At 43.8% G+C, this 17,458-nt stretch overlaps 1 protein-coding gene across 1 annotated transcript in view; it reads left to right on the top strand.

Annotated features, from left to right (window-relative positions):
- Nucleotides 1-8,085: 8,085 nt before the first annotated feature.
- The window catches only part of RENBP (renin binding protein), a 69,441-nt gene continuing 60,068 nt past the window's right edge, over nt 8,086-17,458 (top strand). Inside the window, exon 1 of the mRNA XM_077479018.1 lies at nt 8,086-8,412. Coding sequence (XP_077335144.1) covers nt 8,309-8,412 — 104 coding nt within the window. The 5' untranslated portion in view covers nt 8,086-8,308. The remainder of the gene's footprint in view (nt 8,413-17,458) is intronic.

Here is a 17,458-nt window from a genome sequence, read left to right as displayed (position 1 = left end):
AGCAGGTTGTGTGTTAGTGATTAGCAGACTGTACGTCAGTCCCTATACTGCTGAAGGACTGCTGCAGTATAGGGCAGCGGTCAGCAGTGGTGCACCTCAACCCTATCTATTGTGGACCGATAGCGGTCCTTACAGAACAGCAGACTGTACTGCACTCAACCCTATGTACTGTAGCACCCTACACAGACCAAGTTACCAGTCCTGATAAAGAGCTTTGTGGAACAAGTGAGTTGTGAATGATTACCGGTAGCAGACTGCAGCAGAAGGGCAGCAGTCAAGTATAATATTATTTCTATATTTGGAAGAAAGAATATTATACGTGTACAAGCCTATTACCGTACCACTGATACCAGTCCTGAAAAGAACCTTTGTGGAACTAATAGTAACAGCAAGTCTTTAAACTGACCCTCACTGCCTGACAACACTGCTTCCTTCCTGTCCCTATACAAAGTGGCAAAAAAGAGTAGACTGGAACGATTAGTGGTTACTGGAACAGCTCTTTTGTGGACCTGATAGTAACAGCTAATGATGATGATGATGATGATGATGACGACTAATCTGGCTGTCCCTGTAGCACACACCGTCCTTTCCCTTTCTCTAAACTGACAAAAGACACTCAGGCTGCTGCAAGAATCAGTAGCACAGCAAACCTATATACACCTAACACCTATACCAGTCCTGAAAAGAACTTTTGTGTACCAAATAGCTAGCGTTTTATCTGTCCCTACTCCACACAGCAACCTTTCCCTATAGTGACAGAAGAAAGAATGTAAAATGGCCACCGGATCGGGTGTATTTATAGGTTAGGGGGAATGTCCAAGTGTCCATGTGCTGTCATGTCTCAATTGGCTGTCCTGTACCCCATGATAGACGTGTCATCATAGGTCAAAGTTCTTTTACACATTAAACACGTAAGTCCGCCGGGGCGAACGAGCGGACCGCGAACGACCGAAATTCACCGCGAAACGACCGCCGGGCGAACCGTTCGGCCATCACTAGCAGGAATAACTTACATTGCACAGGAGGGACAAAGCAGACTGCTAATGTATCAGGAGCGAGGCATCGACCATGTACGGTCACATCTGGCGCTCCCAGGACGCCGGCACATGGCTCCGCAGTGTGGGCTTTTTTTAACGTGTCCGCTGCTGACAATAGTGTTGCCATCTGCAATCTTTGCAGTCAACGCATAAGTCGCGGTAAGCCCAACAATCACCTAGGGACAACCGCCTTAAGAAGGCACATGAGCAGCCATCACCGAGCCCAGTGGGAGCAACGGAACACACAAAGCCACACTGCAGGCTCTCACCGTCCAGCCTCGTCTTCTACTTCTCCTTCTCCTCTCTCCTCACAATTGTCCTCCACTCCACCTTCCATCACGCCAAGCTCACGTTTTTCTGCAAAAAGGCAGGCTTCCATGTGCTAAATGTTGGAGCGTAAAAAAATGATGACGCCGGATAACCCTCTTGCCCAACGGTTGAAGGCTGGCTTGTCAGAACTGAAAGCCCGCCAACTACTGCCATATAAACTGGTGGACTCGGAGGCCTTTCGAAAATTTGTGGCCATTGGAACACCACAATGGAAGGTCCCAGGAAGGAAGTATTTCTCAGAGAAGGGCATCCCAGAGCTATATGGCCATGTTCAGCGGCAAGTGAATGTATCTCTGGCACACAGTGTTGGTGCCAAGATACATCTGACCACAGACACGTGGTCTAGCAAACACGGGCAGGGAAGGTAAAGGTATCTCACTTTTACGGCCCACTGGGTGAACCTTCTGACGGCCGTCAAGCATTCATCCCGTGGCACCCGTGTAGATTTGGTTTTACCGCCACAGATTGCATGCAGGCCTGGCTCTTCTTCTCCTCCTCCTCCTACTCCATCCTCCTCCCTCTCCTCCTCGGCTGACTCCTCCTTTTCCGCTGCTAGCGTCTCTTCCGCTGCACCGCCCAAGCTCCCCAGAACCTATTCGACATGCCAGGTGAGACGTTGCCATGCCGTGCTGCGTCTGTTGTGCCTGGAAGCCAAGAGCCACACTGGCCCGCCACTCCTTTCAGCTTTGCGTTCACAGGCAGATCAGTGGCTAACACCGCTCAATTTGACAGTTGGTAAAGTGGTGTGTGACAACGGTGCCAATCTGCTTAGCGCATTGAAACAGGGCAAAATTACGCATGGCACACGTCTTAAACTTGGTTGTGCAGTGATTCGTTGTCAAATACCCTGGGGTCCAGGACATCTTGCGGCAGGCAAGGAAAATCTTGGCCCATTTCAGAAGATCTTACACGGCCATGGCTCGCCTTGCTGACATTCAGCGGCGACACAATCTGCCGGTCAGACGTTTTATTTGCGATTGCCAAACGCGATGGGAGCTGGTTTTTTTTCACCGCGCCAGTGGCTGCTCATGCGCGACGCATGCAGACTTCTGCGTCCATTTGAGGAGATCACCAAACTGGTCAGTCGCAGCCATGGCTCCATCAGTGACATGGTACCTTATGCCTTCTTTAGGGAGCGTGCATTGCGTCGTGTCATTGATCAAGCTGTGGAGGAGCAGGAGCGGGAAGATGAGGAAGTCGCAATGCTGGATGAATTCCCAGGGGGGGCTACTCTATCTGAGACAAGTGAACAACAGGAGTCTGAAGAGGAGTCAGAGGAGGATGGTGCCGGGGCGGATGAGGAGGAGCAAGAAGAGCATGCTTTAAACCTTTCTAGGATCCCTGTTGTTGTGCGTGGATGGGGAGAGGAGAATGAAGAGGACAACATTATCCTGGATGATGAGCAGGAGCCAGGCCACCACACCGCTTCCAGTTTAGTGCAAATGGGGGCCTTCATGCTCCAGTGTTTTAACAGGGACCCCCATATAAAAAGCATAAGGGTCAAGGACCAGTACTGGGTGGCAACGTACTTAGACCCCCGGTACAAACACAAAATGACGGAAATGTTACCGCCGTCACAGAGGGCTGTCAGAATGGAGCACTTCCAGGCCTTGCTTCGAGAAATGCTGCATTCTGCTTTTGCGTGCGCTGGCAGAGGAGCAATTCCCACTCCCAGAGAAGGAGTTGCGGGTACCAATCCAACAGCGCCTGCAAGAAGAGGCCGGTTTGAAGATGTGTTGGTGACTTCTGATATGAGGTCATTCTTTCAGCCGACCCATCGACAGGTGTCATCCGGATCCAGCATCAGGGAACGCCTAGACCGACAGCTGTCCGACTACATCGGGTTAACGGCCGATGTGGACGCTCTGAGGAGTGATGAACCCCTGGACTACTGGGTGGGCAGGCTTGACCTCTGGCCAGAGCTTGCCCAATTTGCAATCAAACTGTTGGCTTGCCCCTCGTCCAGTGTCCGGTCCGAAAGGACGTTCAGCGCAACAGGGGGGATCGTGACCGATAAGCGTACCCGCCTAGCTCACGACAGTGTTAACTACCTCACATTTCTAAAAATGAATGAGGCATGGATCTCGGAGGAATTCAACACATGTGACCAGTAGACCATGTATATCTCTATAAACGATTTTTTTAATTGAGCACACAGACCTTCTTTCTACATTTGGCTCACTTCCTTGTACAAAAAAAAGCACACCGTACTATATGCCCGTACCCTCCTGTTTGAAGAGGTTGAGCGGTGTCATATTTTTGGGGCCCAGCAGCAAGTTGTTGGTATCAGTGCTGCTGTTAGTGCTCTCTATCTCGGTGCTGATGTCAGTTCTCTCTATCACGGTGCTGGTGTCAGTGCACTCTATCACGGTGCAGGTGTCAGTGCACTCTATCACAGTGCAGGTGTCAGTGCTCTATATCACGGTGCTGGTGTTGGTGCTTTATATCACGGTGCTGGTGTCAGTGCACTCTATCACGGTGCTGGTGTCAGTGCACTCTATCACAGTGTTGGTGTCAGTGCTTTATGTCACGGTGCTGATGTCAGTGCTCTCTATCATGGTGCTGGTGTCAGATCACTCTATCACGGTGCTGGTGTCAGTGCTCTATATCACGGTGCTGGTGATCATCTCCTGCACCCTCTTCTTAGCCTACCCTGACCTTCCCTCTCCTCCATTGCCTTCATGCCCTCCTGAGTCCTGAATTGTCAGAATTTTCAAAAAGAATGCTTGTAGTTGTCGATCCCAGATTCACTTCATACATGTGTTATGTCAGTGGCCATGTGGTGGGACTATGTGTGCACAGCTAGTAATTATTTTGTGGCTAGAAATATGACCTGCAGGTTTTTAAAGTTCGACCTGCCATTGAAGTCAATGGGGCCCGCCGTGAACTTTGCGGTTTGCGAACTTTCGGCCACGTTCGCGAAACATCCCGTCGGAAGTTCGTCCATCACTACAGGCAACCAGCCAAACAACAGGAAGGTGGGAAAAACATAATTTCTCCCTTTTTTCTAGTAGGTTCTAGTACAGGAGTCCCCAAACTTTTGAAACAAAGGCCAAGCTTATTGCCCTTCAAACTTTAGGGGGTACCGGTCTGTGGTCAGTGGGAGTAGAAAATGCCCTGGCATCAGTGGTAGTAAACAATGTCATAGGCTTGATGGTCAGTGGGAGTAAAAAAATTACATCATTGGTGTCAGCGGAAAGAATAGTGCCCCATCATTGGTGTCAGTGGGAGAATTAGTTGTTTCATCTCTGGTATCAATAGGAGAAATAGTCCTCCATAATTGGTGTCAGTGGGAGAATTTGTTCCCTATTTCTGGTATCAGTGTGAGGAATAGTGCTCCATCATTGGTGTCAATGGGAGGAACAATATCCCATAATTATTGTCAGTAGGAGAATAAGTTCCCAATCTATGGGGAGGAAAAGTACCCTATTGTTGGTGTCAGTGGGAGAAATAGTGCTCTATCTTTGGTGTCAGTAGGAGAAATGGTGTGGCAACCAGATAAAGGCAAGCAAAGGGCCACATCTGGCCCATGGGCCGAAGTTTGGTAACTTCTAGAATATAGTGGGTTGGAAGAGGCAGATCCTGGGCTATATTCATATAGCTTCAGATAATCCCAGGTGAAGGGGATGACCAGCAGGGGGCTGAGGTGTGTATAAATAGTCTAGGGCCTGGAAAACAGTGACACCAGCTTGGGGTCTGCACTACAGAAGGATAACTGAACTTAAGTACAGGACCCATTAAAACTTACAGGTGTAAACCTTTGAGTTGTAATATATTATAAAGCAGAACAATGCATATGTCATAGGAAGCAATGTTATTCAGTGAGACTGTTCAGATCAGTCCAGTGGGGTTTATAAAATGAGACACGTTCAGTTTTTTGTGCTTTTTCATGTGCTTAAATTTTAAAAGAATAATACAAATGCGCTACAATGTATGTAAAAAAAAAAAACGGATGAAAAATGAACAGAAGCAGACACAGATGTGATCCTGGCCCTAAAGGATAACTAAAACCAATAACAAAAATGCAGTATGTTACAGCTTCCAGTCCTTAGCTTAAAAAAAAAGAAAATAAATGCAACCACTACATCTAAGAACATTTTTATAAAATACAGAAAATACCAGTTGATCCTGCCAGAAATGCCCCGTCCTGTGAACTGCACGACAAATATTTTCCTGTCTATGCAATTTACCAATTGCGCAGCCCCTCATGTAATGAAGATGAAGGGACACAGACATGTTTGTAGTCTATATCAACAGAGCAACCCTGGGTGACAACAATGGTTCTCTCCATAGATACAGTGGAGGGGTGATGTAGCCACCGAAGCACAGTGTGTTATTTGCAGGATCATCAGGTGAAAATAAAAAAATTAAAATAAAAAAAGTTTAAAAAAAAGAAAAGAAATGCAGCTACTGCACCAGGAACTAGTAAGCTGCAATATATAAAATGTTTTGGTTAAAACACAATTTAACCACTTGCTGACCGACGTACATATATAAGCACAGTAGCAGTTGCCATGATCTTTGGTACCTTTTTTCAACTGGCCATTGGCTGTTTTGTAAAAGTCATCTGAGTGGCTTTACAGTGGCCTATTCTATGCATTAAGATAAAAAACCTTCTGTGTGCCTCAGCCCCATAATACTTACCTGAGCCCCATCTTGGTCCAGTGATGTTGCAGGAGTGACAGCTCCTCTCAGCTAATCAAGACACTCCCTCCTCATTGACTAAGACAGCAGGGCAGTGCCATTGGCTCCCGCTGCTGTCAATCAAATGATGAAGCGGGGGGGGGGGGTTGAGGCAGAACCGCAGCTCTGTGTTTGAATGGTTACACAGAGCAGTGGCTCGGCTCATTTGCCTCCATAGCAATCTGCTCGCTGTGGGGGCGCTCAGCAGGGGGGAGGAGCCAGAAGCCCTGGCGAGGGACCCAATAGGTAGAAGATCTGGACTGCTCTGTGCAAAACCACTGCACAGAGCAGGTAAGTATAACATGTTTGTTATTTTTAAAGAAAAAAATTGAGACTTTAGCATCACTTTATTTAGTTTAGTTAGTTAGTTATACTGCGACAGGTTGGCTCCCCTGCACGAGCCGTCATAGCTATGCATCGGTTCGCGGGGTCGAGATAGCAGGCGCGCATGCCCATGCATAGTGGGATTGCTGGTGCTCGTGGCCGACGGTCACAATGACCACCTGCCTTGAGTGATCGTGAGCAGGATACCCAGAACAGGTTCTGTTCGGACAGCAGTGACAGATTGTGTGTTCCTATTAGCTAGGAACCACGATCCGTCACTTTCTCCAGTCAGTCCCCTCCCCCTTCAGTTAGAATCACCTCCCAAGGAACATAGTTAACCCCTCGAGTGCCCCTAGTGTTAACCCCTTCACTGCCAGTTACATTTTTACAGTAATCAATGCAATTTTATAGCATTGATCGCTGTATTAATGCCAATGGTCCCAAAATGTGTCAAAATTGTCTGATGTGTCAGTGGGAGTAGAAAATGTCGTAGTCACGATAAAGGTAGATCGCTGGCATTACTAGTAAAAAAAAAAAAATTTGTAAAAATGCTATAAATCTATCTATTTTGTAGACACCATAACTTTTGCGCAAACCAATCAATATAGGCTTATTGTGATTTTTTTTTTTTTTTACCAAAAATATGTAGAAGAATAAATATCAGCCTAAATTGATGAAAAAAATAGTTTTTTTTATATATTTTTAGGGGATATTTATATTTTATAGCAAAAAAGTAAAAAATAATGCTTTTTTTTCCCAAAATTTACGCTTTTTTTGTTTATAGCCCAAAAAAAAAATGCAGAAGCGATCAAATACCACCAAAAGAAAGCTCTATTTATGGGAAAAAAAGGACGTCAATTTTGTTTGGGTATAACGTCGCACGACAGCGCAATTCTCAGTTAAAGCGACGCAGTGCCGAATCGTAAAAAGTGCTCTGGTCAGGAAGGGGGTAAATTATTCCGGGACTGAAGTGGTTAAATAAAATACCGGAAACATTTTTTTATTTTTTTAGAAATGTAAACATGTTCACACACACACACACGTGTACATTTGGAACGCATATATAAACAGCAATTGCACCACACATGTGCGTGAGAGCAATAATTCATGATTAACTCTAAGCTTATAACCTGCAATTAAAGCATCACCTATGGACAATTTTTAGGCATGAAAAAAGTATTATATTTATTTTTGCGTGAAATTCGCTGTAGTGTATTTTTCTTAAACAATTATCATTTTATAAATGGCTACCCAAATATCATGTGGCATAAAAAAAAGCAATAGTCACTATTTTATTTTCCAGGGCCTCTGCTCAGAATTTTTTTTTTTTCGGGTGTTTTAAGGAACTTTCTAAAAAAATATGATGATTGTAACGTGTGTAAAAAATGAATAAATTGCTCCAGACAACAAGTGGGTTATAGTAGTGTATTTTATGTATCTACATTATCATGTGTCTTTTGTATTTTGATGCTTTTTTTTTAAACATTTTTCATGAATTTTTTCCTTTTTTTTTTAATCTTGCAGTGTTTGAATTTTCTTTTCCTAGTTGAATTTTTTATTTTTTTGCATGTGGTACAGGAGATGGCTTCACTGTTTTCTAAAGCAGATGCTACCTATTAATTGTTCACTCTTTTTATCCCATTGCCATGGTACTTATTGACTTTGCTTGAATGAGTCATGTGATTCCGGGTCACCTGACTGTGACTTAGTTCTGCACAGCTGATTTCCTTCCTTAGCAGATGAGTGCAATGCAAGCACAGCAGATTGTATGAATGCAGATGGGTGACTGAGGTGGGCTGTGTGCCAAGAGGAGTATGGTGGGGAGGATCAGGCTGGCCGTGAAAGATTTGGAGGCTGGCCGTTTTATAGGGAACGTAGTGGTGAGTGTATGAGGTTGCTAGTTGTGGAAAGTGGAGGACTCTGTTTGTTCCAGGATGGGGGACAGAAAGCATCTGCAGTACTGGAGAGACCAGATGAGTAAGGAGTTGGACAGAGTCATGGATTTCTGGATTCGGCACTCTGAAGACAAAGAATACGGGTAATTTTGGCTTTAGTCCTGGAGTCGTAATTGTGTAACTAGTTACTTAAAGGATGACTCCCTTTTTATATATGGAAGATCTTAAAATATAAATGTTTAGTCTATATATGGTCCATTGGCTTACTTGTCTATGGATGCCGCAAAAGGCTTCCGGGTCTCTATAGGGCCAGCACAGCGCTTAACCGCTTCAGCCCCGGAAGATTTTACCCAATTCCTGACCAGAGCAATTTTTGCCATTCGGCACTGCGTCGCTTTAACTGACAATTGCACGGTCGTGTGATGTTGCACCCAAACAAAATTGACGTCTACCTCTGCAGTTTTTCTTTTTTGCGCTATAAACAAAAAAAAAAAAGGGCAGATTTTGAAAAAAAACGCAATATTTGTTAATTTTTGCTATAATAAATAGCCCCCAAAAATATATAAAAAAAAAATGTTTTGATCGTGACTGCAACATTACGGCGGACACTTTCACTTCCAAGGCAGCACGGTGGTGTAGTGGGTAGCACTTTCACCTAGCAGTAAGAAGGGTCGCTGGTTCGAATCCCAACCACGACACTACTTGAGTTTGCATGTTCTCCCTGTGCCTGCGTGGGTTTCCTCCGGGTACTCCGGTTTCCTCCCACATGCAGGTAGGTTAATTGGCTTCTGTCCAAAATTGGCCCTAATAAATGAATGGGGGCCTTGGATTGTGGGCTCCTAGAGGGTAGGGGCCAATGTGAGTGTGCAATGTACAGGGATAGGGATAATTGTAGACACTCACTCAGGTTGGACTGGTGTCTTTATTCAACCTTACTAACTATGAAACTTTTGACACTATTTTGGGACCATTGTCATTTATACAGCGATTAGTGCTATAAAAATGCACTGATTTAACGTGTAAATCACACTGGCAGGGAACACTAGGGGGTTATGAAGGGGTTAAGTGTGTCCTAGGGAGTGATTCTAACTGTGGGGAGAGGGGGTGGGCTTCCACTCACGTGACAGCGATCACTGCTCCCAATCACAGGGAGTAGTGATCTGTTATGTCACTAAGCAGAACGGGGAAATGGCTTGTTTACCTAGGCATCGCCCCATTCTGCGGCTCCATGACATGATCGCCGGGAGACCAGCAGACATAGTCTGCGGCTCCCGCAGGCACGATCATGCTGTATGCGGCTTTTGCGCCCGCTAGCCCCGCCAATTAAAGGGGATGCACAGGTTTGCCCACCGCTGCCATTGTGCCAATGTATATTGACGTGCAGCGGTCGGCAGGTAAGCAATATTTGTACAGAAAGGCGATTTATTTGCATAATTATTTAATCATCCTTATTTTAATTTTTTTTTAATAAAAGCTAAGTCCATGTTTTGGGTAAAAAATAATAAATGCACATATTTTGCAGAAAAAAAGATGTGCATTTATTATATTTTTTTTTTCAAAAGGCCCTGCACAGCATTGCACCCGCAATCAGTGGATCACAGCTGCAATGTCCTGACATTCTCTCCCTCAAGCTCCCTGCCTATACCTCTGTATGAGCTTTTAGTTAGAAAGTTGGAGGAAGTGTTAATAGACCATGATTGTGCAAAGGCCTGTACACACGATACAAAAGTCGGGAAAGTAAAATTTCGTCCGACGAACGTTCTGCCGCTTTTCAGATTTAGTACGTTGCTTTCGACAGCTGATTACGATATTTTATCTGACAAAAGCTGGATGTGCAGGCTATAAAATTTTTGTTGTACATGAACTCAACATCCGATTTTCATTTAATTTAGTACGGTTTTCATCTAAAAAAAAATCGTAAGAGCAAGACTACGCATGCTCAGAAACGAAAGAATACATATGTTAGGAATCTTCTCTTGTGATCAGTCAAAACTCCAGATGTATTGAGAAGAAGACTATTTATTTATTTCTGATGTGGCCCACAAAAGGGAGACATGCTTACAGGACAAGCTGCAGAAAAAAGTCTCACAAAAGAATAATTTCTCCCTCCTCCTCATACCCTACAAGAATACCGCCTCTATGCTTCTATTGGCTGAGGAAACATAAATAACGTTGTCATGGTACGCTAAGGTACTTTATTTTGATATTCATGTTCCCGTACATTCTTAGGCTATCATATTTAGTTAAATCTAATCATCCTACAACTTACTATGGAGTTAATTAAGACAAAACAATACAACAAGTTAATACAATAATGTTCTCAGAAGTACGTTTTTAAAAAATCAGTCTCAGAAATATTGTTTTTCTAATAGTCACACAATAAACATTTAAAACTTTTCTAACATTCCCTCCTCTTTGTGTGACTATTTTATCTCAACACATTTCGATGATAGTCCCTGTGTTATACACTTTCGGACTGTATGTCATTAAGTTGAGCTTCAATGTCCACATAGGTCTCCTCCGAGGTAGAGAGGGTTTGATACATTGTTCTTGAGACTGCGGTTTCAATCAGTTTTTGTGAAAGTCCTCGAATACAGGGAATGCAGCAGCATCCGCAAGTAACCAAAACAGCCAAAGCCACAGCGATTGAGATCAAACATGATGTGCTAAATCCAGTCCATTTACCGAACCATCCTTCAAGCCAGGTTGTGAATGGATCATTAATACCTGAGTTTTCCGCCAATTCATTCGATAGCGCAGTCGGTCCTTCCAAGGCTCTGGTCACGGTCCCTCCAGGAGCTATATTGTTAGGGATAAAGGTACAACACATGCTACCGAACATTTTGCATACCCTCCTCTTTCAGCTAGGACCATATCTAAAGCCATTCGGTTCTGCCAGGCCATTAGAGATGTGGGGGCCAACTATTCTGCTAGGCCCTTCACAGCATCCCTAGTATAGTTTACAAATCGTTGCTGGTTATAATATATATATATATAATTAATCCAGTCAACATTTTTATTTATAGTCACCCACCAGAGAAGAGACTCAAACCCAGCTGTCACCTGATTCCTGGCTTTAAACTCATCCGGCACCCCGCGAAGAACCCCCAATCTCATCTATGTAGATCTGAGAGTCAAATGACCCCAAGGGAGAGGTGTCCCTACGATACTGTCAGTGACTCTTAGTCCACGGATATTCTGACAGGATTCTTAGGGGCATAGCCAGCTGGACCATAGCGCAATCCCCTTGGGCATTGGCCGGTAGTCTAGCTCGCAGTTTCTTATCCCCACACATCCACCAGACATCAGCTCTCTGAATGTCATGTCCAACCCAGTCACCGTTGTCCGTGTTAATCCTCTCCACACAGTAGTCATCAGGTAGTGACCCAAGATCCAACAGCGCTACGGTTCCCTGGGAGTGCAAAACAAGTAAAGTTGCCCGGATAAGCGGTAACTGCTGGAGGTATCTGAGGTCTCTGTACTGGGGGAAACAACAAACTCAATGTGTGACAAGTAGAATTTGTTTCAGGTTTATAACTCTTATTATACAATTGCAACATACATTTTAAACCTTCTGGATCTGTATTGTGATCTAGAGGAAAAGGAACTGTTGCTAAATGTGGTCTGGCTCCTGCACAAACTAAACAGTTTTCCCTTTTTTTTTTTTTTTTTTTTTAACCTTAACCATTCTAACCACTCATTTTTTTTCTTGGTAGCCCGTCTCCAAAGCTATGGCATCTTCTATTGTTACGTTAGTGAATCTTATAGTTTTACTCAGAACTTCTATTTTAGTATGGCCTTCTTCTTTCCCTTCTGAGTCTACCTTTTCCTGTTGTCTAGTTTTATTAGGTGGTAATACCTCAAGGAAAAATGTTCCTGAGGGGTCAGTTCCTGACACCCATGCTCCCATGGAATACAACCGCTGATCTTCCTTCCTCGGCTCCTTTAATGTTATTAATAGTTGGTTACAGTTCTTACTATGTGTGCAGGGGGAGTTGGCCGCTTTTGTGATTAAGAGTCTCTCCTTTATTCCACTCTTTTTAGCCCCTGGTTGATTAGGGCCTGATCCCATGCTTGACATCCTGCCCTATTCCAGAGCCAGCAGATATATTTATCTGCCCATAGAAGTCCTCTAGCCCCAGTAGTATCCCCAAAATCTGCAATCTGACAGAAGTCTACCAGTATAGTGCTAGTTATTCCCTCTATAAAGTTTTAGATTTAATGCTTTTCCTGTTCTTTCCTAATTCAAAGGTTCCTCTACTCTTCCATAATGTATAATCCCTCTTATGGATGCCTCTCCTAGAGTCACCAGTAACCCAAAGATAATTACTCTCCCTTTCATCCTAACCAGCTACAGAGTTCCAGCGGATAGGGGAGTTGGAAGGGGAGGGAGACTTCACCGGTTTGAGACAAGTCCCACCTTGTGTGAGACCTCCTTTTTGTAGCCGGATTTTCTGAACCTCTTGTAGCCATCTGGCCCTATTCTGCCTGTAAAACCTTTTTGTAATGGGACTGGTGAATCCAGGTAGACCTCTCTGCAATCCTTATCGCAGTAGGGGTAGTTAAGAGGACTTTGAAAGGACCATCCCACCTTGGGGAGTACCACTGCTTTTTTCTTATTACTTTTTATTGAAACCCAATCTCCCACATGCACCTTTTCATCTTCTTAAATTGGACCTTCTAGACCAGAACCAAAATCATTAGTATGTCTTTGTATTAACAACCTAGACATGTATTCTGCTGGTGTGTGCTCAGACTGCTCACTAGGTGTTTCATTTAATTGTAAGTGTATCTTATATGGCCTTATCATTCCAAATGGGCTTAAAGCTTCTTTTGGGGGTGTGATATACATACTGGTCACAGCTACTAGTAGGCAATACATTTAATTATTTTTACCTATTTCTTCCATAGCTTTTCTCAGTTGGCTTTTTAGAAAGCCATTATGTCTTTCTACCAATCCAGCTGATTGGGGATGATAGGCACAATGGTATTTCACTTTAATTCTCATCACTTCTGTCAAATGTTGTATATGTTTAATTACAAAATGAGGTCCATTATAATTGTCTGTGCATCTGCACTTCCTGTCGGGAATATCTCCACCCAATTTGATCAGGGTACCTGGTTACCAAACAATATTTCTTCCTTTCACATTTTGTCTAATTCAATAAAATCCATGCAAATGTGTTGGAATGGATATCGCGGTGTAGGGAACTTCCCTTTCTGTGGTCTTATACCTCCCTGAGCATTGTGTCTTGCACATATAAGACATTGACAGCAAAAAAGTTTTTTTAGTAGTTAGTGAAGCCATAGACTGTACATACCTTAAATAAACATCTCAGTCATCCCCCTGTTTGACACATGAGTTACTCCATGTGTCAATACTGCTGCATATCAGTAAGGACTGTATGATCTATCTCTATGGATTTCTCTTTCTGTCATTATTTTATGTGTTTCTTGTGCCCCTATTTTGGCAGCTTCATCTGCCCTTTTATTTCCCTTTGAGATGGGGTTCCGTATATTTTGTGTGTGCTTGACATTTACAGATTGCAAGCTTTTTTGGTAACTGTATTGCATCTAGGAGTTCTAAAATGAAGTCCATATGTGAAATTGGTTTACCACTGGAGGTGATCATCCCCCTGTTTTTCCATTGTTGTGCAAAAACATGTACTGTTGAAAAGGCATATTGACTGTCAGTGTATAGGGTTACGAATTTTCCTTCTGACAGTATGCATGCTCTTGTCAGTGCTACAAGTTCTGCAACTTGTGCTGAATAATGTTTTGGTAGTGGCCCGCTTCCAAAATCTCATCCTGTGTCACTACTGCATATCCTGTTGCATTTGTGCCATCTGGATTTTTCTTACTAGAACCATCAACAAAAAGTATCATGTCAGGGTTAGATAATGGTACATCTTTCAGATCACTTCGTGGCAGTACCTTTTCAGCGATGGCAGCAGTACAGTCATGTTTATACCCGTCAGTAGGAAGTGGTAGTAGTGTGGATGGGTTTAATGTAGTACACCTCTGTATTGTTAAGTGAGGTTATGTCAAGAGTATTGTCATACAGGAAAGGTTTCGTGCTGGGCTCAAATGTGATATCTTTTGTTGTAACAGGATAACAGACACTGCATGTGGTACCTTTCATAGTTAGTAAAGTTGAATAAAGACACCAGTCCATCCGGTTCAGCCTGAGTGAGTGTCTAGCCCAGTGATGGCGAACCTTGGCAAACCAGATGTTTTGGAACTACATTTACCATGATGCTCATCTACACTGCAGAGTGCATGAGCATCATGGGAAATGTAGTTCCAAAACACCTGGAGTGCCAAGGTTCGCCATCACTGGTCTAGCCCCTACCCCTGTACATTGCACACTCACATTGGTCTCTACCCTCAAGGATCCAACGTCCCCATTCATATACCAGGGCCAACCCGGGACAGAAGCCAATCAACCCACCTGCATGTCCCCGGAGTGCGGGAGGAAACCAGAGCACCCGGAGGAAATCCACGCAGGCACAGGGAGTACATGCAAACTCCAGGCAGGTAGTGTCATGATTGGGATTCGAACCAGCGACCCTTTTTTACTGCTAGGTGAGAGTGCTAACCACTACACCGCTGCTGCTACCAGTGCTTGTACACAGGGTGGAAGTGCTCTAGTTGCACTGTCTTTATTTTGTAGAGTAATCCTTCCTCTAAAACCACCTGTGCCTCTTCCTCTATGAGACCCCTCTGGTTCTGCCGCAGCAGTGTACTCTTCTGCATCCTCCTCTCCTTCATCACCTTGCACAAAAACCTTTACTTTTACATTATTTTTTGCCTTTGTTTACAAATACTTCTCAGAATGCTTAGCATATTGTAAAACATCTAAAACTGATGCAGTTTGGTAAGTAACCATGTTTTTAACAATGTAATCCTTATGATCCTGTTTCAATCCATTTAAAAAAAAAGCAATCTTTAGCTGTTGTTAATATGCATTATTCACATCCTCAGCTTCGGGGAGCCCGGAGAACACTCTAAAAATCTCTCGTAATTTATTTAGGTTGTCACTGACACGTTCCTTGTCTTCTTGTACTGTCATATTTATTTATTTTGCCAATCAGTCCGTTGTACCCATCTAAGCTGGCATCTGTTCAGTAAGGCAGTCAACCTGTTTCCTAAGTCTGGGCTTTCTGGAGGCAATGGATCCCCCCGTCCCTGTGCATTTGCTGGTGCGCAGGGGTCCCAATCCCCCTTTACCGAGGCCCAATCTGATCCTAATACTCTCCTCAGGGCTCTCTCTACTTCCACCCCATTCAATTTATAACTGTTCCGTAATCCCTCTATGTTTTCAATGAATTCAGCTGGACCTAATTTTGGATGTTTTATGTGTTCTGTAGCCTTTTGTATATCACTGTCAGTCCATGGTCGAAAAACAGTCATAGTCAAGGGACATGGCTGGCCCAGTGCATCATTCTGTCCTCCCCTTGGGTTTGGGACCTCTATCAAGGGGTATTCCTCACCGTCCTCCACACCATACCTAATAGGAGGATTACTTAGTCTCTTGGCTCCTGCTGGGGCACCCAGTGCATGAGTTATGGCGTCAGTTAATGTTTCAAGGATCGATCTGTTCATCTCCAGGACTGAACTACTGTCTGGAGAGATTGAGGAGGTTTTGTTCAGAGGCGGTTCCTTTGACAGGGGTGGATGTCACAGGGAAGGTGTTACTCTGGGCAGTTGCTTGCACCTGAGGGGGAGGACCATTATAAGGAGGTGGTCTCTGAGTATAGCAGATGAGATCATCCTCTTTGTCCACTAGGGACAATTGGGCTTGGCATTTTTCCTTTGTTCTCCTTCCTTCTACTCTAATTCTAGCATGCTGAAGCCAATACTCCGCCATTTCCAACCCATACCTTTTTTGAACTTTGGGTCCTAACAATTTAAGCTTATCCACAGGGCCCCAAAATAGAACTTTCTTTCTTTTTTAATCAATATTTAGTATTCTGATTCAGAACTTAGCCTTTTGGGCCGGTTCACACTGCAGGCGAGGCGAGGCGACTCTGACTTGCCTCGCCGCGACCTGCAGCGGCCTCGGCGGCGACTTGCAAATGACTTCTGTATAGAAGTCAATGCAAGTCGCCCCGAGGTCGCCCAAAAGTAGTACAGGAACCTTTTTTCTGAGTCGGAGCGACTCGAGTCGCTCCTCTCAGAACGGTTCCATTGTACAGAACGGGGGCGACTTGCGAGAGCGAGGCGAGGCGAGTCGTGTCGACCTCGCATCGCCCGCTGTGTGAACCGGCTCTTAGACTTTATAAATGTACCCAAATATAAACAGCATTGCATCATTAACACTTCACAGTTGAAAGTCTGTGTATTCTAAAAATAACTCATCCAATATAAATATTTACTTTAAGACTATTATTCAGACTTTCTTTCCCACCAAAAGTCCTAATATTTTCACAGATGCACAAATTAACCTCTGTCAGGCAATCTGCATTTTCTTGTTTCCGAGAAATAGCTTCTTGACCATCATAGTAATGAAAACATCCTCAGCCTTTTTCTTTTTCTTTTTTTTTCCCCCTTTTCACATTCATCAAGCCACCTGATAATAATTCTACAACATTCTGTTCACTCCACAGTGCAATTCACCTTCACGTGTCCCATCTACCCAAACTATAAACAATTTCTGCCACTTGCTTCCTGTAACACCGTGGCATGCTAAAATAATAAAGCAACCTGGTGTTATCAGTGTACCTTTTTTTTTTTTCTTTTATGCTAAGTTTCAATATTTACAACATAACCCTTCTGTATTGTCACAGATAGTCAAGGGTTAACTTTTACAACTTCTTTAAGGCAGGAATAAGCACTGCATACATGAGGGAAGGGGGAGGGGGAGAGTGAGTTCAGTGCATTCCTCCCTTTTTTTTTTTTTTTTTTTTTTTTACAGACACACAGATCATGAGAACGTGAAGAATGACTTCTTATCTTCTTCTTAGGAATACGCAGCACAAAACATGTAAACGAACAAAGACTGTTGTACCGTGGGGTAACAATACAAGAGTAAAAATATCAGCACTCCCCCCACTATCGAGAGAATCAAAAAAGGTTAAACATGAGCAAAGATAAAATAAACACACACAGAAGAAAATTAGCCGTGCGATCTCTTTAGATCACTTAAATAAACAGCGCTTAAATAGTCGGGCATTCAACCTCCGACAG

The sequence above is a fragment of the Lithobates pipiens genome, unplaced genomic scaffold, assembly GCF_037356315.1.
Source record: "Lithobates pipiens isolate NorthernLeopardFrog02 unplaced genomic scaffold, aLitPip1_a1.2 Scaffold_1, whole genome shotgun sequence".
NCBI lineage: Eukaryota > Metazoa > Chordata > Amphibia > Anura > Ranidae > Lithobates > Lithobates pipiens.
The sequence above is the reverse complement of the archived record's forward strand: the minus strand, read 5'-3'. Positions and strand labels throughout refer to the sequence as shown.